The following is a 26,196-nucleotide window of genomic DNA, read 5'->3' on the forward strand; positions in this document are numbered from 1 at the left end:
TTGCAGAGCCTCCTCTAATCACTCAAAGGTCTTGAATCTGTTTATCCACACAGGAAAGATCAAATGGATGAAGAATGCTTGTTGTTCAGATTTCAACAATTTTGTGTTTCTTTCCAGAGGGTTTCTTTAGTTCTCTTCTTCTTCTCTTTCTCTTTAGATCCTCATTCTCTTGATTCATGACACCTATAATTAATTATCTGATCTCTCTGTATTCCTCATGCAATCAAAGTGTCCAAGGTACAAATTCTACGCTCCCCATTCTAGGTTTCTTCCACTGCCTTGTAGAGCTTGCCCCATGGATTCCCCTTTTTCATGAGTACCTCATTCCCAGAACAATGCCAATTATTACAAGTGTCAGAGATGATGACACTGGCCCATGGGAGGGCTCCTCTGTACCATGTCTCTGATTATACAACCCATTTATGCCTTCGCATGGTGACCTTTCTGTCCACATTTGTCTCACATTCTCCTCCCTTGGTCCATACTCTCCTACTTCCTAGGGGCCAGTTGCCCATAAGAGTTTCATCTGATTCCCTCTCAATGTAAGATGAGTAGATTTTTCAAGCACTAAATCTCTCAGGTCACACCCAGTGCAGAGTCCCATCTCACTTCACAAACCATGTCTCTTCTCCCAAATCAGTATTCATCAGTGGAACCCCCTCTAGCCACCAAAGTAAGGCCTCTTTCCTTTTCAGTTCTTTTCTCCTCTACCTCCTCAGCTCCTCCACTGCAGGCTCTCTTCTTTCTTGGACGGTAGGGGTCACCTCTTTGCTCAGTTTGACCCCAGGACATCACAGTCTCCTCACTAAGTCCCTGCTCCCCTCCCCCATTTTCATGTACACTCCCATGTTGTAATGTAGACACACACGCACAAAACCAAAAACCACAACCATTGATTCACCTGTAGGCAGGGTGACTGTCCATAATTTCCCATTGCTGTCTCTTCCCTGTTACTTCCATCAGAATTTTGCCTTCACTCCTGTTTCCCTATGTACATTTAGAAAGAAGTTTCTTACTGGTCACTCAGCTGTTACTCAGTGCTGCTGATGTTGCAGTCCTTGGCTATTAGATTTATTCACTCCTTCTGCATTTCTGTTTGGGGTATGATTTGAGAAGCAAGTAATCTCTTCTGGTTTTCTTTCTAAAAATGTTTCAAACTTTTCTTTATAATTGAATGTCCATCCTTTTTCATGTATGGTTAAGCTAGGATTTGCAGGGTAAGTCACCCTGGGCTGCATGCTGAGCTCCACTATACTTTAGAACAGTCTTGTGTTATTCAAATTCCCTTTCCTTTGTATTTGAAGGTCTTTATCCTAATCATGCAGAATTTGTTTCTGAACTGAATTGTTAAAATTTAGCACCATGTGTCTTAGAGTTCAAAACCTTGGTCTTTTTCAGGAACAAAGTATGAATTCTTTTCATTGATATTTCATTTCTATCTTCAGAAGTTCTAGGCAGTTCTCTTCTATTATTTCCTACATTGTGGTCTTAAGGTTGTTTTTTCTTTTCTTAATCTTGCCTTGTTCTTCTAGGAGACAATGACCCTCAGATTATCTGCCCATCTTGTCTTCAAGATTAGTATGTTTTGCTTGCATAGTAAGCATATTTTCAATTAAAGTTTTTTGCTTCTCTTCTAGATTGTCCTTTATTTCAACAGAAACTGCTTTCTGTAAAAGTTACTAATCTAACGTCTAGTTTTAAAAGTTACTAATCTAAATTTCAGTGAATTGTGACACAAAGCCCTCTGTTGAAATGGAAAGGGGAGGTGATAGTGTAGGGATCTTGGAACAGCTTCTGTTGGGAGTGGAATAGAGGTGAAAGGCAAGAATGGATACAGCAGAGAGGGCACAGCTGAGGTTTAAAGCACAAATTTGTAATGGACTACAAGCACTGATTTTTATAGTCTTGTATAGTCGATTGTATAGTACACTTGTATAGTCAGTTTCTTATAGTGGTGATCTGGAGCAACCAAGAAGGAACAGAAAAGGCAGAGGGTGGAAGTAATCCAGTTTTGGGGTTTGGAAAGACAAAAATAGGATGGTGTGGCAAGGTTCAAAGATGACTGGTTAACTAAAGGGCTGAAATCCTTAAGAGAGGAACATTAAAGCTTAAACAGGCACTGAAGCCAGAGATAGCAAGAATGGTTGGGGTGAATGGAGGTTGAGGGGAGAGCAAATAATAAGTTTAGAGGTGGGTCATAAGGAGAGCTGCAAGCACCATAAATTATAGTTAAATAGAGAAATTTCAGAATTGTGGATTGTTGCTGTAGAACTTGGGGTGATAAAGGGTCATAGGTATGACTTTTCTTAGAAGTTTCTGACATATGTAGAGAGATCAACCTCAAGGTTGATGGGGAGGGAAGCAAGGGTATCTAAGGAATTATCTACATGTATATTGAAGTTACCAAGTATAAGATTCAGGTTTAGAATAGAGAAGACTGTGAACCATGTACTGCATTGGAATCAGGAGACAATAGCCATCAGGATCTGTATATGTCAAAAAGGTAACTAAGTGAAGGGGGGGAAAGGTCTGGAAGCAGCAGTAAGGCACAAACACACCTACACCCCCTCCTGGCTGTCGTGGATTAGTTAGGAATTAAGTGGGGAGAGGGGCCATGAAGACATTAGCAGAGTAACAGAAGAGAGTTTGTAAGCACTTTCAAAAAATGGTTTTCCCCTGTTACCCAGCGCACCCTTAGGAGGTCTCAAGGCCTAAACTCCCGAATCTCTATGTCTTGTCGCTGAGGGACGGCACAGTATCCTAAAGTCTGGATATAATCCAGGCCCAAAGCATGCATGCTTATTGGGAGAAAGCTCTAGGTTACAGTCCAGAAATTAGTGTGCCTGCCTTGCCTATAGTTTGAGTGCCACATGGTAACTGATGACACAACGCAGGCTTTGGTTGGCAGAAGTAAAGTTAAAAGGCTCAGAACCACCTTAATCCAGTCATTACTTAGGTGGACATTGATTGGGAGAAGATTGGGTAAACACAAGATTGGCTAAGCGAAGAGGAGAATGAGAGCTAGGGACCACGATCAAGGACATCAGGAGGCTGGACAGAGGAGATCGGTCGATTTAGAGTCAGTAGGGAACTTAGGGCTCATATAGTCCAACCCTTTCATTTTAAAATTAAATTAAAAAAAATTTTTTTAAAGACGAGGGACCTCAGACCCAAAGAAGTTAAGTTACACCAGATCGCACAGGTTTTCTGTCCAAGTCTTTTCCTTCATCTTCCACCCTAGCAAAATCATCGATCTGGCTCTTTGCTTTCCTCGCTCTCCTCTCCCAGCCGGCTTCTCCAGCCCGCGACTTCGAACTTCAGGTGGCGCTATAGTGCCTGCGGGAGGGGGCGTGCAGAGGGACAGTTTGCCCAGTAACCCGTGACGCGAGGCCTGGCCCGGCGAGCAACCCGGAGAAGGCGAGGACCCAGAGGAGGAGGCCGGGTAATCAATCCCTATCCTGAGGCGCTGGATTCTTTGGCACCTCCCTCCCTCCCATTTTATCCCCCACTCCTGTCTTGCTTATCCTCCCATCCACCTCTTCCCCGCCCGCTGTCTCCTCTCGCGCTCCCAGCTCTGGCGGTTGGGGGTCGTTGAGCCGGCTGGGCGGGAGCAGCTCGAGCATTGGAGGAGTCAGTCCGACCACGGGTGAGGGAGCACAGACTGGGCGGATGAGGGAAGTGGGAGTGGGGGAGGTCATGATGGGGCTTGAAGGGTGGCAGGGGCTCCTAACCCTGAGCCTAGTGCGAGCTCTTCCACACCCCCGCCTTCAACTGGAGTAAACCTTCGTCTTCCTGGAAGTCTGTACTGGCAACTGAGTGACGCGTGGGGGAGCGAGACTAGCGCGCGCTTATAGATGCGCTGGGGGAGGGGGGATTGACCAAAAGCAAAGTCTCTTGCATGCCGGCCTGCTGCCTTTTCTCTCACTTCTCACCGAGCTTCTTTCCTGCCATTTCGTTTTCTCGCCTCGAATCTTTACATTTTACCCTCCAGCTCCTGTCTTCGACTCCCTTGGCCTCCCGACTTTTCGTCCTCTTCTTCCTCCCCTCTCCTCTTGTCATCCCTTTCCCCTTCTTTCTCCTCTCTATCCTTCTTCCCCCTCTCCCCTTCGCTTTTCCCTCTTTTCTTCCTCCTCTCTCCCCTTCTCTCTTCTTCTCTCTCCTTTTCCCCCTTCTGTAAGCCTGTTTCTGGCTCTTAGTACGATCCTTTCTTCATCTGGTCCCTGTTGCGCGAAGACTCCCAGCTCCGAAGGGCAGCGGGAAGGTTTGCGACTGCACTGGGAGCCCTGGCTCCTGGCTCCACAACTGAGCGAGGGTCTAGGGATGGAGGGGAGGAGTCACGTCCATCTCCGGCTCACTGGCCACCTCCCTCTCCCTTTTCGTTCTTTTGTCCTTTATAAAATACCTCTTGACTCAAATTCCGGGGTAGAGCGGAGGGGGCGATGTTTCATTCTGCAGGGATCGACCAGGGATTGGGGACTTGTACCGACCCGTAAGAACCGGGATTTTGCCTATCTGGGGCGGAGAGAAAAGGGGGCTCTACATTTGTAGGCGAAAGCTTTAGGGGCAATCCATAGCTCCTTGGCCCTGGAAAGTTAATCAGAGTTTTCATTAACTTGGGGAACAGGAGAGGGAAGGGGAGAAACTTCAACTCTTCCCAGAGATGAGTTTGAGACATTCATGCACCACTATGTGGAGAGCACTGTGCCAATCTCAACAGTACCCACCCTTGCCTTGCCATAATTGTCCTTCTACCCTAGGATTGACCTTGATGCTATCTCTCTCTCTCTCTCTCTCTCTCTCTCTCTCTCTCTCTCTCTCTCTCTCACACACACACACACACACACACACACACACACACACACACAGGAACAGGAGTCTAAGTAACCCAAGGGAATATTAATAACTTTCTGGTTTGTGAATAAGGAGAGCTGATCCTTTTCCCCAACATTTCTTTCTTAAGTAACTGAATGTGGTGGGGTAAAGGGCTGGAGGGAGGGGCCATGTAGTGAAGCCTTGTTTCTAATCCCAGTTTTGCCACTAACTTGCTTTGTGATTTGGGGCTAAATCATTTATAGTCTTTCTGAGTCGGGTCTCTGAAATAGGGTGTTTATCCTGCCTACCTGAAAGAGCTGTTAGAAAGATTAGAGGTGTTATTGGATGTGATCGTGTTGTAAAAATCCATGCACACGTACAGTATTGTTAGTGATTTCTGAAGAATTTAATTAGATTCCTATCTCCTCCCCCTACCTCCAGACAATAGGAAGTAGTCAACAAATAACCTCAAATTCTCTTCCTCCCAAATACCACTTCAGCTTCGAATGACAATAAAACACTCCAATTATTTATTGGGTCTCTCGTATGCATAACACTTGTGGTGGTTACTCAATAAATAATAGATTCTTGCTCTCCTGCCAGAGAAAAATAGAACTTAAGAAATAATAGAAATAAAATTTAAGAAAAATGGGTGGCAGACTCTGGCTATCAAAAATCACTTATTAAGAATAGAACTGCTGATGAACATCATAGGGATTATGCAGACGAGGTTTCTTTGGGGTTCCCATTAATTTGGGACTAGTATAATGGAGGGAGGCCAACTGGTATAGTGCAAAGAGGATAGTATTTGGACCCAGAAGGTGTGGATTTGAACTCTACTGTTACCACTTGCAACCAGGGGGATCCTGAGTTTTTTGGGCCATGAGATCTCAGATGCAAAAATGAGGGCTTTGGACTAGATTCAGTTCAACAGTGGTAACGTGTCAAGGAATCTGGAAACCACCACTGATGCTTACTACCTTTGTGATGCTCAGGGAAGTCACTTAAGTTCAAATGCTACCTTAGACATTTTCAAGCTGTGTGACCCTAAACAAGTTTATTAACCTATCAGCACTTTCATCTGCAAAATGAAGATAATAGTAGCATTTACCTCAGAAGGTTGTTTTGATATGACAATCTATGTAAAATGCTATTTATATTACCTATTATTAAAAACTCTTGGGAGGAGTTAAGGCAAAACTCCCAGGAGGAAAATTAGGATAAGTTATTTTTATTATCAAATCCCTAAGAGGTATTTGAAGGGGGCAAGTTAGGGGTTAGGGAGAAAAGGGAAGACTATTCTCCCATTTCCAACACACTAACTTCTTTAAAGATATCAGACTGATTCTGGAACCCAAGAGGGCAAGAGAGATTTGGAAGAGTCTGTAAGACCCTGGCTTTTTTGGAAAATTAAACAAATAAGATACTCAAGTCCTCTAAATTCCACAAATGATCCTACCCCAAGATGAGCGTTTAACTTTGGGTTTGGAGGTAAATGGGAATAGGCAAACAGAATCTGTTGTTTTTTATTACGCATTAAGTACTTGCACCCCCAGCTCTCTAGCCATTGGTTGGGAGGAATGGGCTTCTCATCTTTGTTGGATTTGAACTTTAAAATTAGTAAAGTTACAGTTTGAATCTTTAGCTTTTCCCTAATTATAGTTTAGGTTGGAGGAGGTGGGTAGGATGAGGATGTTAAGGAAAAATTCCCTTTTCCTAAATCCCTTTCTTTTCTCTCAAATTGTCTGGTTTGAGAGGAATAGTGGCACCCAAGATTTAAAAAAATTCTGCAGCATCCACAATCCAGTTTTCTATTCCCTCTTTTGCCCCTCCTTTAAACTTACCCTCAAACTCTCATCCCATCTAGGCCTTTTTATTGCTGTCTAGTCCAGGGCTGCAAAGGGTTAACGTGTCTGAGATCCTATAAAGTCCCATATCCTAGAGCGGCCCCAGACTGTCCGACAGGAAGGAGCTCCTGCTAGAGACTTCCTGTTCTGGACACTGAGGACATCGAGACAAGGAGTCAAAAGGCAGTAAGCATTGACTCTTCTATTCCCTTCCCTTCTCCTTATCTGGTCCCACCCCAGGACCACTTGTCATCAAAGTTGGGCCTTACTTATCGCATCGGTGAGTTTTGTTTTTTGTTTTTTTTTTTCCCTGGGGGTGGGAGGCGGGGGCATTAGGGATAGAGGGGAGGGAACTAAAAGAGATGGAAAACAATTCGGCACCCTCACATTCCTAAGCAGCCCCTTTGGTCTGAAGAAAGGAAGGGAGTGGGGGAGGGGGATGTGTAAAATTATAATACAGTAGCTTGAGAACTACCTTCAAGTCCATAAGGAGATTAAAAAGCTCAGGCACAACACAACTAGGCACATAAAAAAAATTAAACTGGGGATGTATTCTCCCCGCATCCTTTTTTCTCCTCTTAATTCTTAGCAGGGAATTCAACTGAATTCCTTTGAGATTTTTTTTTTACTCTTCATATAGAATATCGACAGTGAGAAAAGTGCCTTATAGTTATTTATAGTTCAAATGTTGAAGTGAATTGAGGGAAGCTGGAAAAGAGGAGACAAAAATGAACTTCAACTACTATTTACTTTTTACCAGAAATCCTAGGAAAGTACAATAAATCTCCATTATTTCCAGGCATTCAAGATTCATTTTTCCTCACCAAAAAATGTAAATCTTCCAAATTAATTACTGGGGCATTCCGCCCCTTCACCCTCTGGGTAGGAGTCGATTGCGATTGCAAAGAAAAATGTTAAAGATGAGGATATGAAGAGTCCAGGAACTAGGGATCAAATTGGTAATAAGGCCTGTATTCTTCCACCTCCCCGGTTTCATTTCTCTTTCTCTGGGAATGTAAGGATGAGAAAACTTGAAAAAATCACTGCATCTGCCCTTTTCCTTTGAGTAAAATTGACCACAATCCTTTAGGGTTTAGGATTATAAATTTCTCTTCTGTTATGAAAAGTCCCCCAACACTGTGCTGTGAATTAGACTTTATTCCTATTTCCATCATTTTTTAACAACCTAGTTTGAAACATCCTTCAAAATGTCCCAAACCTGCTGTATTTCTAGCCTTTTTTTTATTCACATAAGTCTTCAGGGCCAGATCTAGTTATCATTCCAATAAATAACTTTTCTAGAATACTCACCCTAAGTCTCTGGGCCCTTCCTTCCATCTCACAGGGATTTTATGAAAGCACAGGAAATAATTAACATGAAAAACATTTTAACTTAATCAAAGGGGCCTTAATCTATGCTTAGTCAATAAACATCTGTTAAGCACCCTCGAGTAGGCCTCTGAGCCTAAAGCAGGAAAGTAAAAGTGCTGCAACTTGGAGAAATAGGGAAATAATTTAACTTCAAACTAACTTTTCACAAATACAATAAAATCTCATATACACATTTTAAAATCTCATTATAAGATATGATTTGCCTGTTAAGCAAAAGACTAGAAAAGTAGTAAAACTTAGGGTTTTGTTGTAAGCCCATTATAAATGGGATGTTACATTTTTTAAAAACATACTCTATTTACTTAATAGTGCCATTATATCTTAGTTTATATGTAAACTATTCCCAACTAACAAATGTATATCTTTCAAAATAATAAAAAAAACTTTTAACAATCAGACAATTCTTCCATATCTGTCACCCACAGTTTATTCCAAATTAATTAAATTTTTCTATAATAATCACCACTAGATTATTCACATTAATTTAAGGAAGCAAAAGTTAGGATATTTTAGAAGTTGTATTTGGTTTGAGTGCATTTGTGTGCTTATTTGTTTTTTTCAGGGTAAAGGCACATGCCTTTTTGTACATTCTAGTAGAATTCCAGCCTGGTTCAGACCTGAGTCACTGAGAGATGAAGGAGCTGGGCCAAGACTAATCCAAACTGCTATATATTGGCTATCTGGCCATCCTTCACTCAGGGGTTCTTTGGGAGTGGGGCTAGCTGACTGGGCAAGTCAGAGCATCTCTGGTCTCTTTTTGCTTATTTATAAAATGAATGGATAGGGGTTGGAGGGAGTAGGGGAGATAATGTGGTAGACCAGATGGTCCATTCCAGCTCTAAAATTCAATGATTCTTTGAATCAAGAGCATAATTTAGGGTTAGGACCCAAATGGAGTATTATGCGGGAATCAACCTAGCATGCTGCTAGGAGAAGTTAACCATTTAAAAATTTTTTCATTGATTCATCCATGGATAATTTAGAGGTGAATATAAATACATGAAATTGTCCATGAAATTTATAATTTTGAGCATCTATTTGCTTTGGGTTAAATTTCTTAATATGACCTGAAGTTAAGCTTGAATCAGCTGAGTTATAAATAAATATAATTATAACAAATATAATTTGAGTTATGGCAATACAATTCCACAAAAGCTTTAATCAGATACCTTATTTTGTTATAGTGTGGACTCTGGACTCTGAAAGCAATGATAGAAGAAAGCTTGACAGGTTGTGCCAGCATAGAAGGGCTTCAAGTTTAGCTTTGTCCTAGCCTAACTGAATTAGAGAGGCTCATTAGTAAGATGGCTGAAGGATAATGAAGCATCTCCTAAATTATAAACAGATTTTTAATTTGCCTCCTGTTAATAACAACAACAGCCTTTGATATAGTGCTTTAATACTTATACGTGTTATATCATTTGAGCTGCAGAGGACATTATTCACATTTAATAATTTTTTTTAAAAAGGGTCAAAAATTAAGAGAGATTTGGCTACACTCCTATAGTTAGTGTATCCAAGTCTGCCATGTTACCCTTATATTGCCTGTACTCAATAGGAATATATTCACTATGCTGGGTCCAGTTTGGAGCTATAGTTTGCCTTCCTAACTTTTATCAAAACACATCTCAAGGAAGCTTAATCTCGCTTTTAATCCGTGTCCTTCAGCACCTATGTATTAGTTTGCTCTGTTGAGCTAGATTCTCTCATTCTTCTCCAGGGTACACCAGTTCACCCCCTGATGCCTTATAGGGAAGAAAATCCATGAAAGAACAACCGAGGCAGCTGACAATGATAGAAAGAAAATAAAGATTCCAAGCAGAAGAGTTTTCAAGTGGACAAATGCCTTTCAGCTAAGAAGAAAATTAAGTTTATCAGGAGAATATCATTCTTGTCCACAGTCCCTCCAGAAAGCAAGGAAAGCTTACATCTATCCCTACGCAGTTGTCATCTCTGCTTTTAGGCAAGCAAAGTATAAGAAAAAGGTTACTCAACACACTGTACTTTCTCAGGTTCCCTACCACCAGAAAGTTCAGTGTTAGAGGAAAGAACACTACTAACACCCACCCCTCAGAGTGCAGGGGAAAATATCCCCCACATACCTCCTCTAACTGGCCGACTCCCTTTCCTTGAGAATCCAGTTACAGAAATCATTTGTTTCCTGGTATTCTACCCATCCCTTTCCAGCTATGTATGGAGCAGGGAAGCCCTATAAATGCATTGAGTGTAACAAGAGCTTCCGCTACAGTTCAGTGCTGCACCTCCACCAGCGTACACATGCTGGGGATTGCTGCTACCGATGCCTAGAGTGTGGTAAGGGTTTTGCACAGAACGCAGAGCTTAGGGCCCACCAGCGCACACATGCTGGTGAGACTCTCTATATCTGCAATGAGTGTGGAAAGAGCTTCCATCAAAGTGTCTATCTAGATCTGCATCAGAGTACCCATACTCGAGGCAGGCCCTGCAAATGCCATGCCTGTGGGAAACGCTTTCCCTATCGTTCTGCCCTCTACTGTCACCAGCGACATCACCCTCGTGAAAGGCCTTACCGATGCCCTGTTTGTGGAAAAAACTTCCGTCAGAGTGCCTACGTCTTCCACTATGAGAGGACCCATAGTGGTTCTAGTGCTGTCACTGCAGGTGGGCTTCCTAAAGGCCCAGAGGCCAGTGGAGATAGGTTTACTGTTCATACAGGGCCTATCCTGCCTGCCCCATTGCACCCTGAGGAAAAACCCTATCAGTGTGGTGAGTGCCATCGAGACTTCCGAAGTAGTTCAGGTCTGCTGAAACATCATCGTGTCCATGAGGCTGGAAAGCCCTATAAGTGCAGTCAGTGTGGAAGGGCATTTGACAATGGGGAACAGCTCTCTGCACACCAGAAGCGAAGCCACAGTCAGAGAAGTAGTGGAGCCAAGCTAGAGGGAGCCCACAAGTGCCTTGTGTGTGGAGAAGTCTTTAGACAGGCATCAGAGCTCCAGGCCCACCAGGAGACACATGGGATGACTCGAACTCACCGGTGCAACGTGTGTGGAAAGAGTTTTAGTAAAAGCTCAACCCTGACACGACACCAGCAGACACACACAGGGGAAAAGCCATTCAAGTGCCCTGAGTGTGGAAAGTGCTTCACAGAGAGTGCCACCCTGGTACGGCACCACCGAATTCACACAGGGGAGAAGCCTTATGCCTGCCCAGACTGTGGGCGGAAGTTCAGTGAAAGTTCCACACTAATGAGGCACCGGAGAAGCCATAAGGGAGAGAAGCCACACCAGTGTACCACCTGTGGCAAGAGCTTTGGGCAACGGTCAGACCTGATTGTTCACCAAAGGATTCATACTGGGGAAAAGCCCTTTCCTTGCCAAGAGTGTGGCCGACGGTTCAGTGATCGCTCAGACCTCACAAAGCACAAGCGTACTCACACAGGTGAAAAGCCGTATCGGTGTGAGGAGTGTGGCAAGTTCTTCACATGTATTTCCAACTTAAATGTTCACAAGAGGAACCATGCTGGTGACAAGCCTCACAAGTGCCCTGAATGTGGCAAGTGTTTTAGTGTTGGCTCCAAACTGGCACTGCACCGAAAGACCCACCAGGGTGAACGCCCCTCAGAGTGTGCTGAATGTGGGAAGTGCTTTAGCCATAGCCGATCACTGTCACAGCACCAGAGGGCCCATGCCCGTGCCAGGGCAGCTGCAGGAGCCACTGCAGGTGGATTGGTGGGGATAGCACCTACCCTGATCTTTTCAGTAGACTCTGGCCAAGAGAAGTCAGGCCTGAGGGTGACAGGAGTAGGAGAGAGGTACTGAGGTTCCTAAGTAAAAAACAATCACTTTCTCTCTAACCTCCCAAAAGGAAGTCTGGGGAAAAGTTTTGACTAAATAATGGGAAAAGATAGTAGTGGGTCTGAGCTTTCTCTGCCTTCTCCTGTCTTTCCTGTGTATATCTTCTTTCACCGCATTCTCAATCTCTTTCCTCATTTGCTATTAGTCTTCCTTTTTAGTTTTCTGTATTCCAGTGTTTGTTTTCTTTTTCTTTTTCTGGGTATGTACTTTGCCACTTCTACTATCTTTACACTTACTCATATTCCTATCTGAATTATCTCTCTGTAATAGTATAGGTATCAGTGTTTGTAGTGGAAGTTAGGTTGAATTAACCCTCTCTGCTTGGATGGGAGAGAGATCCCAGTCGCATTATTAAAGGATAATGTTTTTTATCTTGGCCTGTTTGTTTCCTCTTTGTCTATGCCACATCTCCTTCTTCTGTCTACATCTTTATGTTTATTTCATTCTGTCTTTTCCCACCTCTCTGTATTCCTGTCTCCAGTTGTCCTTGATGCCTGGTTTTCTTTTGCTTTCTGTCTTTTCTTACCCTCTTCTATATTTCTCTTATGTCTGCTCTCTTTCTTTTTCTCTATTTCCATGTATATTGGCCTCTCCATTTCTGTGGGGTTAATGGAAAGAGAAAATTGAGAGAATGAGGTGTGGGTGAAATACAAGGGATGAGAAGGGTAGGTGTGAAAATATAAAAGACCTGGAAAGAGACCCCCAAAATATTCCCACATGGCAAAATAGTACAAACCAGTGCATGTCAGAAATAGCCTTATACCAATGAAATTGAAGGGAAGGGATAATGGTTCTTTGCATGAGGTCCCTTGCAAACAGTCCTCCTTCCCCTCAAGAATCCTGGTTCAGTCAAAATACTCTATGTTGGCAGACTCAACTCCTAAGCTCCCAAGATTGTGATAGCTGGGGTCCCTCATATATTAAGAGGAAGGTGGATAAGCCAAGAATTTATCATATATTTCAGTTATGATTCCCCACTGGAGCATGGAAGTGTTTGTAATTTGCGAGGCTAATTTGGGGGCACCCTGGCAGCCAGTCTTTATCCTTAATGAGACTGAAGAGGAGGGACAAAAATGGAGAAAACCAAAAGAAACCCCTAGACATCCCTTTCTCCTTGTAATTGGTCATCAGAATAAAGGTTGTTGTTGTTTTTTTTTGTTCCTGATGCCTCAAGCCTTGTTTATTGAAATCTATAGGAATTTAAAGTATAAGTTATGCCCACACTTCAGTGTTTAAAGGACCTTCTTTACATTAGACATTCTCTCCCATAGTCTAGACTAATATCATTCTCTCAAACCAACAAATGTCCTTGGGAGAGAGAAGCTGTACACTTCTGGTGATCCTTCTCCCATTTCCTGCTTGACAGCCCCCTAAAGTATCTCCTGAAGTCATACCTTAATGCTTCATCTCCTACCTCTTCCAAAACCCATTTTCTAGATTTTCCATTATTTCCCTCCCTCTTCTGGGCCTTTCTTTACCTCCTCCAGAAAGGAAGGCATTCTGAAAAGACATATGGGGAAGAACTGGAAACTAAACGTGTAGGTCCTGAAAGGAAAATTAGGCCCCTAACAGGGATGAGTGGCAGGTAAGATTATTGTTAAGGCTTAGGGTATTTAGAAAAAAGACCCCTCACACTTCTTCAAGGGACTCCAGTAAATAGCTTCTCAATTCTTACAGCTCAGTTTTCTAACAAACTCAAATCTAAAAAAAAAAAAAAAAACAAGAAAAACTCAATCTCAACTAAGTATATATGTAAAATAATAATTTTATTGCTTTCTTAGCAGTAGGAAGCAAGGCAATCCAGTCCTCTGGCTCCCCTTAAAGGTATGACTGGCACTAATGTACTTATACTGTCACCCTGAAGGCCTTCCTGCCTTTCCCCACCCCACTTTCCACTCTGCTTCCTAACACCTTGAGGTCTGATTCCTCTGGATCTGTGAGGAAGGGCTAGAATCCAAGGGGGGAGATTTCTGGGACTCACATGAAAGGCTAGATTCCAAAATGGTAGAAGTAGAACTAGAGACAGTGGGTGAAGGGTAGGGCTCTGAGAGGGTGGGGCTTGAGCCAGGGCCAGGACGATGGGCAGGGTGGCTCTTGCTGCAGTGGGCAATGACATTGTCAGGCTTCTCAAATCGTTTGCCACAGAACTCACAAGGATATTGGAAAGCTGCTGCTGCCTCCTCATGCTTGCGTCGATGCCAATTCAGAGAGGCTTTCTGGCGGCAGGTAAAGCCACAGATCTCACACCTGGAGTCACGGAGAGAGGAGTCAGGAATAAGATCCCAGTAACTGCACACCCTCCAATTCCACAAGCCCTTCAAAACATTAGCATTGTACCCAGTCTTAATCCTCCAGGTCATCCTGAAACCAAGGTGTCTAGGTCCCTCCTTGGTCCTAACCATCTGTCCTCAAAAAACAGATGTTTTCTGCTATCTACACACTCTGTTAGCCTTAACATTTCCCAAGTCGTCCTTCCCCTCAAGAATCCTGGGGATGCAGGGATGCAGGTATCCTCACATTTGGCCCAAGTTCCTGTTCCTGTTCAGAGTCCAGGCATCATTATTGTGAGATACCACTCATCACAGCCTGTCCCTGGCACTACCCCTGCTTCTAACAGTTAAGCTTTTGCCCTTTTGACCAGGCCTCTTCTGGGGAACAGGAACTTCTTACTTGCTTGTTTTTGTATGCCCAGCACTCAGCACTATGGCTGCCAAATAATAAATGCTTCATATATGCTTTTTCTATCCTCCCCAATATTTTTTTCTCCTTATTTTTCATTTTGTCTTTGTATTACCAGCTCACAGTTCAGTGCCTTTTGCATAATAAGTGCTAAAATGATTGCTAGATTAGATTGGACCCTAGCATCCTTCCTTCAAGTCCCGACCTCTTCCTTGTCCTTTCTTGTTTGTTGTTTGTTTGTTGTTTTGTTTTGTTTTGTTTTTGGTGACGCAGTTGAGGTTAAGTGACTTGCCCAGGGTCACACAGCTAGTGACTGTTATGTGTCTGAGGCCAGATTTGAACTCAGGTCTTCCTGACTCCACGGCCGGTGCTCCATCCACTGTGCCACCTAGCTGCCCCTTCCTTGTCCTTTCTTGAGGCTGACAGCTCCAGTTTCTTTTCCCTATCTTCCAGCACCTAGGTCTCTCCATTTGACCCCAGCTCTAGTTCTCTTCTCCCAGAATTCTGGTATCTTGACTCCAGTTCCTTCAAGTACTCATGTACCTCACACTCTTCACCCCAACCCTTTCTACTCACTGTAATGGTTTTTCCCCAGTATGGATACGCCGGTGGATGATGAGGTTGCTGCTGGTTCTAAAGGAGCGGGCACAGAACTCACAAATGTAGTCTCTAGTATCTGAAAGCACAAAAGGAGACATCCCAGAATTTGTCAGCATTGCTGTATATTTACTCTAGCCATACCTCTCATTCTGCTACAGGGAAAATTCAGAGGAAAAGCCTATTGGCTACAGGAATGCCAGTTACAGTCTTGGCTCTTAACTATGATAACACAGACAAGTAATTTACTGCTCTGTAAATTCGTTTCCTTAATTGTCAAAAAGGTACTCTTCCCACCAAAAATGGTTGTTTTGAGAGTCTAAGGAAGTGTGAAAGTACTTGAAAAAATATAAAGGACACAACCTGGGTAAATTTCTAAATCATTATCATTCCCCACACCACCTTCTTGTCTGTCCCCTTAGCTTCCAGGGGTAAAGAAGAGTCTCTTAGTGTCTTCCTGCCTATTCTGCCCTGAAATACAGTCATCTAGATTTCTTTCTTTGTGAAGGCCCAGTAGGTAGAGAAAAAATACTACATTCCTGACAAGAGAGAATGCTGGGCAGGGAGAAACTAGGATTTATATGGATATTTAGGTACTAGAAAGGAAACTGGAGTAGATGAAATGGGGTGGTTTGGGGGTTGGTATGAAACAGAAAGGAAAGGAAAAATGGAACTGAAGAATTAGATGAAGATACTTGAAGTGGGTAGCAGGGACTAGTAGTGAAGGAGACACTGGAGAATTATATATTGTGTTATATATTATGTATTGTATATCATAAAATATACTTATGAAGTACAAGAACCAGCATGGAACAACATGGTAGAAAACATGCATAAAAATCAGTGAAGAAGAAAGAGAAATAACACTATCATCAGAGCATACCACAGACCACAAGGACAAAAAGCTGTAGATGAAGAGACTGGAAAACAGATCATGGGTCTGGCACAAAGGCATCACATACAGGTGAGGGGGAATGTCCCTTCAATTATACAGACATCTTGTGGAATTTTAATGTGACGTAATGATAGTTTCATCGTTCATAAGGTAGAGAAGTCAACGCAGGGACGTTCTATTCTATTCTAGATTTGATTTCACCAAACAAGGAGGAACTGATATGGAAACTGTGGGAACCTTCAGAGAAGTGACTACTTATATCTCAGAGTCTGTGATAGAAAAGAGTAAAGCCAGAAATAGTCTGATGTTTAGTAGAGATTTTTTGGATAAATTTCAAAGGATTCAGAGAAAGGGCTGCGTGGTCTGTAATTCTACAGAAGTAAGACCAGGAAATGTGGGAAGCCCTCAAGAATGAAATTTGAAGTAAAACAAACAAACAAACAAACAATTCCCATGAGAAGAGAAAAGGGGAATTGTTAAAAAAAAAAAAGACTAATGTTTATTCAAGTATATACTCCACTTGATATTTTAATGTACAGCAAGGGCAGGTAAAAGAGGGTGGATTCAAAAGCATGGCAATAGTTCTCAGTGTTAGTGAAAGTTTAAGGAAAGTAATGACATCAAAAAAGTTATTCTTGTTTTTATTTTTAGCTATATTGGGGAAAATGAATAAAAAGCAAAGAGAATCAAAGAAAGGATAAAATAAATTAGGATGATAACTGATGACAGAGAAAAGGCAAGAGCTGCTCAACCTCATTTTCCTTTTGTTTTCTCTGCCAAGGAAAATAATCTTTGGATTTGAAAGGACAAAACAAAAATGGCCAATAGGAAGTCAATACCCTAAATAAGTAAGAGAGTGCACAGATACCCTGGTACAAAACAACTACATCCACAGATACTGAAAGAATTGGCAGATATGCTTCTGAGCCCCTGCCTGTGATTTCTGAAAGATCACTGAGAATGGGAAAAACATGCCACAAATGGTCTTTTGAAGGCTTCTAAAGAATCCCATTCCACTTTTGGATATGTCTCTTAGGAAGGTTTTTCCTTTCATCATTTGCCTCCTTATATAATAATGACATTGCTATTCCCAAAGCACAAACCTGACCACATCACTCCCTTCCTCAAGAAGTGCAGTAGCTCCCTATTTCCTCTAGGATAAAATACAAACTTATCTGTTTGGCATTTAAAAGCCCTTCACAATCTCATTCAACCTTTCTTTCCAGACTGATTTCATATTACTCCCTATTTAACAGTCTACTTGCCTATGCTTTTTGGAAGCTCTAAGCATCCTTCAACGTTCAGCTCAGTATCACCTCCAACACAAGGCTTTTTTTCTGATCTCTCGAGTTCTTAGTACTCTATACTCCAAAACTACTTTGTATTTAATTTATACATATTTTGTATTATCTGCATTCATGTTGTTTTTTTCCCCAGTAGAATTTCTCCCAATTTCATTTTTGAGGGCTTCCCAAAGCTCCTTGAGGGCAAGGACTATTTTCTTTTTAACTTTATATACCCAATGTTTAATACTATGCCTGGTACCCCGCAGGAGCCTATTGATAAGCATTTACTTGTCAAATTGAAGTGAGTGGTCCTTACCACTATGCAGTTTCACATGTTCCTTCAGATGCTTCTTAAAATTGAAGGACTTTCCACAGCTTGGCTCTGGGCAGGAGAAAGATTTCTGGTGGATATGCTGGTACTTTTTATGGTGCTGGGCATAGGAAGAATGAACAGTGATTGAAGGAAAGAGAAGGTATAGCTCTCCCCACCAGTTCCCACCATATCAAACCCTGAGGCAGACCATCCTTCCTCCAACACTAACACATGCACACTTCTCCCATTATAGAGTATCACAGCCTTGACTCTCAAACCACTCCACCCCAAATCCTCCTTTAAATATAAGTAACAGAAAATTTCCCTTCCTTATCCCCAGTTTTATCCAAAGTCCTATCTTCACTTTCTCTACCTATCCTATCACATACAACCCTGGACCAGGTGTCTATTAATCTTCTCCAGCTCATACATAATTCTCTACACTATATCTCACCCTCTGCCCTTCCTTGAGACACCTCTATCCACCTATCACTCATCTAGCTCCACCTACCAGAGATTCCCATCTCACCCTAGTTCATGTCCCTCAGTATCTTTGAATCCCAGCACTTCTTCCCAAACACCCACTATCTAAATTCCTGTAATTCTCCATATCCTTCACAATCAGTATACCCTACTCCTCTTCCCAGTTCCTAAAACAACAATGATCTGTCTAACCCAATATTCTGTGTGTGGTATCAACAAAGATGTTTGGGACATGATTGTCTTTTTTGATGTTAATGTCTGTATTTAGAGATGTCTTCAACAAAACCTCCATTTTCTTCCCTTCCCCTTTTCAGAATCATTTGTTTTCAGCTTTTATCATTTGTCAACATAAGAATAGGTGGTGTGAGGTTGATGGATCTGATAAATGACTAATTCCTAGTCTGCTGTAATTCTAGTGCCCGTAAGAAAAGGAAATATTCCTGCTGTATCCCTATGAACAGGAACAAGAAGTAGCTATAGGTGAACTACCATGGAATAGTGATTACAGAATGCAGGGGCTCTGGATTTAGAACTGAAGGGCTTGGTTTCTCATCCTGGTCAGAGTTCCCCTACCAAAGAGTATAACCAAAAGCAAACCATTACTTCTCTGGGCTTCAGTTTCTTTACATGACAAACACACAAACTGGACTGTCACCAAGGCCCCTTTTAGCTATGATATTTTATGATTCTATGTGATAGGGCCAACAAAACTGCTGCATTGCTTTCTATAATGTCTAATCTCTGTTCTATATTCTTTTCTTATTATGTGTGTAAAGATACAGTTTTGCTTAGAGATTTTATAAGTGCAAGTGTTCCCCTTCCTCTGAGGAATGTAAATAAAGTGATTCTGCAGACTACAGAATATATACATGCATATATGTTTATATACATATCTGTGTTAATAAATAAAGCTTTCCTTCTTTGTTAGGAGCTTTGTGTATTGGGAGTTTATTCCCCCTTCCCTATGGAATTCAAATTAGCATTTTACTTTTAAACTCCCCGGCAGAAAACCAAGCACTTCTATAATGCCTTTGATTACTCACTTAAGAAAATAACCCAAGGCTATTCTGACCCTCCTCCCTAACTCCTTGGGATTTCAGTTGAAGAAACTGGGGTTACAAGTTTAATTGAGGGAAGACTGAGGAAGAAGCACTTAAAGGACTGTCATGTGAAGAAGGGATTTGACTTCTGTTTGGCCCCAGAGAGCAGAACCATGGAATAATGAATGGGCAGAAATTGCAATGGGGCTTGAAGTTGGAAAAACTTCCTAACCATTAGAACTGTGTAAAAGTGGAATGGGCTGCCTTGAGAGGTGGTGGGTTCTCTTTCCTTGGAGGTCTCCAAGCAGAAGTTGAATTGAGGATGTTATAGTGGGAATTCCTTTTCATCTGATGTCCTAAGGTCTTTTATCAAATTCTGTGGTTCTATAACTGTAAAGTGCTATACATGTGGGCTATTATTATTCAGTCCAACTACCCCATTTGTCAAATGAGAAAACAGGCCCAGAGATGATAAGTGCCTTACTTGCCAAAGGACCTCATTTCTAGTTAATGCCAGAAGGTATTTTGTCTCCCAGACTAGTGCACTTTCTACTGCAAAATGATACCTCAATTAATGAGTATATATTGAATACAGAACAGATGCCTAATATTGCTAAGTGATGTAGGAGATATAAAGGCTATAGAGGGAAAAGTAGGAGGACATTAATAAATAACAGGGAGTTTTCTTTTTTAATATTTAAAATGATACCTCAATTAATGAGTATATATTGAATACAGAACAGATGCCTAATATTGCTAAGTGATGTAGGAGATATAAAGGCTATAGAGGGAAAAGTAGGAGGACATTAATAAATAACAGGGAGTTTTCTTTTTTAATATTTATTATAATCTACATCTTATTACATACCCTCCTTACTATCTAAATACACTTATTATTTTTGCAATATGAAATTGGCAATTAAGTTTTCATGTCTCTGAAATAAAATATTTTGAAGATATGCTTAAATTCACCTTAGCCATTAACTACCTTCACATATAACATGGTCTCTGCCTCATTGTATTTTATGTATGGAATTTCCACCCACAAAGATTCCACTGATTTTTTTTTATCCACTTAGATCTGGGGTTCTTAACCTTTCTTGTGTCTTAGACCCCTTTTACAGTTTGATGAAGCCTATGGACCCCTTCTAGGTGCATTTTTAAATTAATAAAATAAAAAAACATAGATTTACAAAGGAACTCTGTAAGGAAACCAGTTATACTGAAATAGTTATCTAAATATTACAAAATGAGATGATACTTGTATAGCCCTTTGAAAACCTTAAAGTACTACATAAATGTTAGCTGTATTAAAAAAACAAGTTTACAAACTCCAGGTTAAGAACCGATGTTAACCCTATTATTGTTTACGATGTCTTTTACATATAGTACTACTATACTTCCCATTTGCCCATCTCAATGGGATTTCTATTCTGACATATCACAGGACACTGGCATTCTTCTTCCCACCAAGTCCTAAGGTATTTTACTTGATTATAGCTTTAAGAAATGATACTGTAAACATTTTATGTTTTTGGCTTAGATTTTCTGCCTGTTTGCACAAAGTCTGTTTGTTGACATAGAATCACAGAATTCAAATAATCTCATTTAACTCCATTTTCGTATAAATAAAGAAGTGTATCCAGAAAGATACATTAACTTCCCTGGGGGTCACACAGTAAATAGCACATTTCTGATTCAAACTGAGATCTGACTCCAAATCTAGTGCTTCTCAAAAGGCAGTGTGGCAGAGTGGATAGAATGCTGGTAGGAGTCAGGAAGAGTTGAGTTGAAATACTGCCTCTGATGCTAACTGTAGCAATGGACAAAATCACTTAACCTCTCCAAATCTGTTTCCTCATCTATAAAATGTGTAATAATGCACCTACCTCACAGGGTTTTTGTAAGGACCAAATAATATTACATGTAAAGCACTCTGTAAACCTGTGAGTGCAATACAACTATTATATAGTGTTGGTATTCTAACAACACAATACATCATCAACTCTTCTGCCACTGCCATATATTTTAAGCAAGCTTTTAAAATCTTGGTATTTCTCCTTTCCCAGTGTCCTCCCCCTCAATCCCAAACCCTAATCCCCTAACCCCATCCTCCCCAAACCATTCCATCCCATCTCCCACCCAGCATCCCATTCTCCATGCCTCACATTCAGGTATTGTCGGTTGGAGAAGATCTTCCCACAGCCAGGAAAATCACAAGGAAGGAGCTCTCTTTTAGCAGCCTTTCTGAAGGGAGACAAGGCAGGAAAATGAGGTTTTTCCCAGGCTGTCTATACTATCGCCCCTACCTTTCTCCCTCTATCCTCAAGCCTCATCAATCTTACCTGATCCTCTTGGGACCAATCTGTGCTATGTCCTCATCCAGAGGCACGGGAGGAGGTCCTTGTCGTCGTCGTCTGCTTTGAGAATGAAGAAGGAAGGGAGATGGGGAGCAAAGAATCACAGATTTCCAGAGGTAGAAATGAGGAAGAAGTTATCTATTCCAGCCCTTCACTGGAAGCTCCACAGGAAGGGAGTCTTGCCAGAATGCCCTCCCTTGTTTACTGCCTATTTTACCTGGGTTGGGTCTTGCTCCCTTGGCCCAACTGGGGTATTCTGTCTAGCTCAAGCTGTACTCTGTCATCTTCAGGATGGGGTGTTCCAGTTTCTGATGAATCAGCAGTGGGGGAACTTGAGAGTGGAAGTGTTGTTTCTTCTTCTTTGAGTGGGGGGAGGTAAGGTGGAAGGGGACTAGATGTACCTAGTTCACTGGTAGGGAAGGGACAGTCACTCAGCACAGTGCCTGGCACACATAGTAGGCACTTAATAAATGCTAGCTGACTGATATCAGATGACTAACCACTCCCTGTCACCTAAACCCCATCATCTCCCTCTATATTTTACACACTGAGTGTCAAAATCCTGAACTTGGAATATTAGACCCCCACTCCTACCCTCCTCAGTCTCTGATCAGCCCATCAGCCCCACCCCACCTCTAAAATTCTTCCACTACCTTTTCTCACCCCTACCATCAACCTCTACTGCAGGACTTTGATATCATTTCCACAAGAGTTCCCTGATAAGCTTTTCTTCTCAAATTTTCCTTATCATTCAAGCCCTCTGTACTTCCAGACAACCATCTTAACCTTCCTCCTAGTCTTTCCTATAGAGAACTTCTCTCTTCATTGTCTTCCTAGACCTTACATTTTAAATATCTTCACTCCTCTGTCAACTCTCATCCCTGGTTTCTCCAGGTCTGCCCAGGTTACTAATCTTCATCCCTATCCTCTCATCCAGCATTTACCAATCTGGAGAGGGGCTGTAGGTCCAAGGGCTGACATCACTGAGATTATCATCTTCATTATCCGCTTCTTCCTCTACTTCTTCCTCGTCTTCTCCATGGGACAGGGAAGTCTCAGGTAGGGATGCCACCCCCCTGCATTCCCAAGGGGTGTCAAGGCTGGACTCATTCCCTCCCACACTTCATTTTTTTCCTAATCTAGCCTAATCATCTCTCACACCCTTTCCCCCACTCCTCCATTCCTAATCTGTCCCCAGTTCTTCATGGACTCACCTGGGCATCCCAGACTCTTGGGTCCCATCATAGTGCTCAGTTACCTGGGCTGGGGATGGGGGTGGGATGAAACAGGGAGAGAAGTCAGAGTTGAAATGAAAAAGATAAAATGGTCATCGAGGAGGTGGAGGTCAAAGAGGAGAATCACTGAGGTCAGGAGGGAATAGGTTGAGCCAAAGGGAGTGGGAGGAGTCAAAGTAGAAGATCAACTGGGGGTCAGGGAACAAATTAGAGAACTAGGATGAGGCGACACAAGTGCTAGGAGGGGAAATGAGGAAGAGTCCAATGCTGAGAAGAGGAAACATCTCCTCCACCACCCCTTTCCCCTCCTCCCAGTTCACCTTCATGTTCTTGCCAGCTCCTAGACTTGGTCCACCAGTTCCTTAGTGCTGAGTGTTGGATGTAGGAAGGACTGGATCCTAAGGGTGCAGGGCCAGAGGAGGGGTCCCAGGAAAAGGTATGACCAGCTGAACACTCCCATATGAGCCCCCCTTCTGTGCTTCCTGGTCCCCGAAGCCCTGGTACCAGGCTGCATTCACGGCTGTGGGCATGGGACAAGAATACCAGATACTGGAGACCCTCTGGGGGGGATGGCTCAGGGCCTGGAAAGGAGAAATTGTTATTAACCATAGAGTCTTCCCCTCTCTCCCTTTCCTATCCCCGAACCCTCCAGAGAGCCCATATTTACAATGAATGCTATTCTCCACTACCTTCACCCCCTACAAAACATTTCTGGAGTCTCCCATCCATTTTATCTAAATTATCATTTATGGCAAAATTAGCACAAATTACCTGGCTCCCCAGGCCACTTTTCCTCTTCTCTTCTCAGGATAATAGATTTCAGAGCTGGAAAGGACCTTAGAGGTCATCAAGTTCAAACCCCTTATCTCACAGATAAGTATTAACATAAACTCAGAAAGGTTAAAGTAATTTAACCAATGTCAAACCCTAATCCTGATTCCTAATTTAACTGGTAGTTGTTTTTCTGCTCTATATAGTTCAGACATGTTTGAATCCCCTTCAGGCAGATCCCCTTTAAACTTACATACAACCTACTAATTTTAATTAACTTTGGCTGTTGAGTATAGTTTGTTGGTTGTTTCTTGTGGTTGCTAACTCAACCATAGTAAAAGCTTTGGGTCTCCATCACCCCACATATTTTCCTTTCTCTAACTGATTTCACTCTACCCTACCTACCTGCACAGAGCACACAGCCTGGAGAATTGTACCTGCCGAAGGAAAGGAGGTAAGAGTCAGGTGAGCTCCTCATTTCAAATCAATCAGCATTTATTGAGCATCTACCACCTGCACAGCAGCACCATGGTAGGTGGTAGGCACTGAGGTGGATAAAGACCTAAAAAATGTTCCCTGCCCCAAAGGAGCTTACAGTCTAGTTGAGGAGACAAGTTTAACACCAGGAAAACAGGATGCAATGCTGTGTATAAATACTTCAATAAAATAAACTTTTATTTAAAAAAGTACCAATAATACCAAACTCTTCCCTTTCAGCCTTATCCAAATTCATTCCTCTTCCTGCTTCCCCCCCCCTTCACACCTCTACTACAAATCCCTCCCACAGTATTCTATATAGCCCAACAGAGATCCTCCTGACCTATCAAGCAGGAACTTGGCAAGCTGGGAGTGCAGAGAGAAACCGAGCTGCTTCTTGAGAAGACACCATTGTTCCATGTGGCCACCCAGCCTGATTCTGCACTTACTTCGGCGGGCATCCAATTCCCTTCGTTTCTGCCTCTGGGAGCCCAAAGAAGCGGCCATCGGAATCCCTAGGACTGGGAAGGTGGGGAGACAATCCCTCCATGAGGGAAGGGGAGAAGATAAAAATATTATTTAGATTCTGTAGCTTTCATTTTACAGAAGAGGAAACAGGCCTAAAAGGTGACTATCCAAAGTCACATAGAGTACATTAGATTGTAGTTAAAGTACTCCCTATGTAAGAACTAACCAGCTTTGTGAACCTGGACATATCATGTCTCTTCTCTGGGCCTTAATTCCTCATATGTAAAAGGAAGAGGATAGGGGCAGCTAGGCTGGTGCAGTGGATACAGCACCGGCCCTGGAGTCAGGAGGACGTGAGTCCAAATCCGGCCTCAGACACATAACACTGTGTGACTCTGGGCAAGTCACTAACCCCAACTGCCTCACCACAGAGGAAAAAAAAATGAAAAGCATAAACCAAACAGCTTCTAAGAAGATCCCTTTTGGCTCTGATATTCTATTTCTCTCCCAGGCCTTTCCAATATGGCACAAATTTTAAGTGTGAAACTTTTGCCTTTTCCTGATTTTGAAGGTCAAGGCCAGTGGAGGAGGAGGTGTAAGATGGCACACAAATGGAATGAAAAAAGGCAAAGTTGCTTGTCCACGGTCAGTAATTAAGTAGCTGGGCTGGCATTTGAACCTGGGCCTTCTTACTCCCTATCCAACCCTCTAAACACCACCACATTGCCACAGTGGGACGGTGGGACCTGTAGACTAATTTATTGGATAGGGGCCTGCATCGGGGGAGCTGGATTTATCCCAGAATGGAATGAGATTTTTCCACAAGGGTGAAATAATGAAGGAATGGAAGAATTTCGGAGCTGGAAGGGGACTTAGAGATCACAAGTTAGCACCGCACCGGGCACCAACCCCAGTTTTCCAAGCAGCCAGGCCCACCACCTCTGAGCAGCCTCTACTAGGCTTCTGCTCTGTGGATACGAGTTCATATAGAAAGGGGGGGGGGGGCCGGTGGCGGATAACTCTGACGTCACAATAGAGGCTGGGTGGCTGCCCTGCTGTAAGACTGAAACGAGGATATAAATGGCAGCTAAGAAGCATTCTAGTTAAAGTTCGGTCTAGCATGGGAGATAAGAGTCAGAAATGGCATTTTAGCTCTACAGAAACCCTCAACCCCTCCAACCTCTGTTTCTCTCTCTTTCGCCGCCTACCCCTCTTACCTGTGTTCCCCGCCCACCCCAACCCCGTGTGCGCCTGCGCCCCCTGTAGTCCCTCGTTCAGGCCACCGGGGCGGGAGAGGGGGAGAAAGGCCTTGTTAAGGAGCCCACCGCCGCTTCTTTTTAAGAAAAAAACCGCCCCTGCTACCGCAGGAGTGTCGAGCCCGGAACAGCAACTCGGGGCAGGAGGCAAGAGGACGTGGGCCTAGGCAATAACCTTAAGCAGTGGTTGTCGGGAATTGTAGTCCGCCGCTCATTTTGTAAACAGACTCACGAATTAATACCCCCCCCCACACACGCACAGAGCCGCAAAAGGTTACCGGTTGTTTTGTTTTTTTTAAAGAAGCAAGGGATCATGGGAGTTGTCATGTATTGGCCAGGCCAGAGAGCTCAAAATGTGTTCTGAGTGCTTGTGAACCAGGATGGGGAAAGTGGAAGGACAGTCGAATGAAAAAACTCTGTACCTTTCCCTTTAAGACAGTTTCCTAACT

The 26,196-nt window shown here is 42.7% G+C and overlaps 2 protein-coding genes across 15 annotated transcripts; one reads left to right on the forward strand and one right to left on the reverse strand.

Annotated features, from left to right (window-relative positions):
- The first annotated feature begins 3,346 nt into the window (after positions 1-3,346).
- On the forward strand, positions 3,347-13,052 carry ZNF672 (zinc finger protein 672). Of its 3 annotated transcripts, none has more exons than XM_020966645.2 (2): positions 3,347-3,442; positions 9,772-13,052. In XM_020966645.2, the coding sequence occupies exon 2, from the start codon at positions 10,241-10,243 to the stop codon at positions 11,849-11,851; it is 1,611 nt and encodes a 536-aa protein (XP_020822304.1). In that variant the 5' UTR covers positions 3,347-3,442; positions 9,772-10,240; the 3' UTR covers positions 11,852-13,052. The 3 variants fall into 3 exon arrangements, with proteins under 3 accessions (XP_020822304.1, XP_020822303.1, XP_078011846.1); XM_020966644.2 differs by having other exon boundaries at positions 3,372-3,646; XM_078155720.1 differs by lacking the exon at positions 3,347-3,442 and adding an exon at positions 3,708-6,939.
- A 584-nt stretch (positions 13,053-13,636) lies between these two features.
- Positions 13,637-25,973, reverse strand: ZNF692 (zinc finger protein 692). Of its 12 annotated transcripts, none has more exons than XM_020966639.2 (13): positions 25,709-25,973; positions 24,367-24,544; positions 23,952-23,983; positions 23,547-23,600; positions 23,096-23,356; positions 22,755-22,803; positions 22,485-22,616; positions 21,758-21,949; positions 21,526-21,600; positions 21,349-21,427; positions 17,661-17,775; positions 15,143-15,242; positions 13,637-14,134 (listed from the first exon to the last, which is right to left on the reverse strand). In XM_020966639.2, the coding sequence occupies exons 2-13, from the start codon at positions 24,528-24,530 to the stop codon at positions 13,792-13,794; spliced, it is 1,596 nt and encodes a 531-aa protein (XP_020822298.1). In that variant the 5' UTR covers positions 24,531-24,544; positions 25,709-25,973; the 3' UTR covers positions 13,637-13,791. The 12 variants fall into 12 exon arrangements, with proteins under 12 accessions (XP_020822298.1, XP_020822297.1, XP_078011855.1 ...); XM_020966638.2 differs by having other exon boundaries at positions 24,367-24,567; XM_078155729.1 differs by having other exon boundaries at positions 23,096-23,295; positions 24,473-24,544; positions 25,709-25,968.
- Between the last annotated feature and the right edge of the window lie 223 nt (positions 25,974-26,196).

This window comes from Phascolarctos cinereus, unplaced genomic scaffold, assembly GCF_003287225.1.
Source record: "Phascolarctos cinereus isolate Bilbo 61053 unplaced genomic scaffold, phaCin_HiC Scaffold_5;HRSCAF=322, whole genome shotgun sequence".
In the NCBI taxonomy this organism is placed as follows: Eukaryota; Metazoa; Chordata; class Mammalia; order Diprotodontia; family Phascolarctidae; genus Phascolarctos; species Phascolarctos cinereus.

What these genes read in the sequence shown, in the direction of transcription:
- ZNF672 (XM_020966645.2), top strand. Translation starts at nt 10,241, where the DNA reads ATGTATGGAGCAGGGAAGCCCTATAAATGCATTGAGTGTAACAAGAGC.
- ZNF692 (XM_020966639.2), bottom strand. Translation starts at nt 24,530, where the DNA reads ATGGCCGCTTCTTTGGGCTCCCAGAGGCAGAAACGAAGGGAATTGGAT. An exon ending in AAAGTGGCCTGGGGAGCCAG is followed by an intron (nt 23,357 to 23,546) that starts GTAATTTGTGCT and finishes TCTCCTTTCCAG; the next exon opens with GCCCTGAGCCATCCCCCCCA. An exon ending in GGGAGCAAGACCCAACCCAG is followed by an intron (nt 21,601 to 21,757) that starts GTAAAATAGGCA and finishes TCATTCTCAAAG; the next exon opens with CAGACGACGACGACAAGGAC.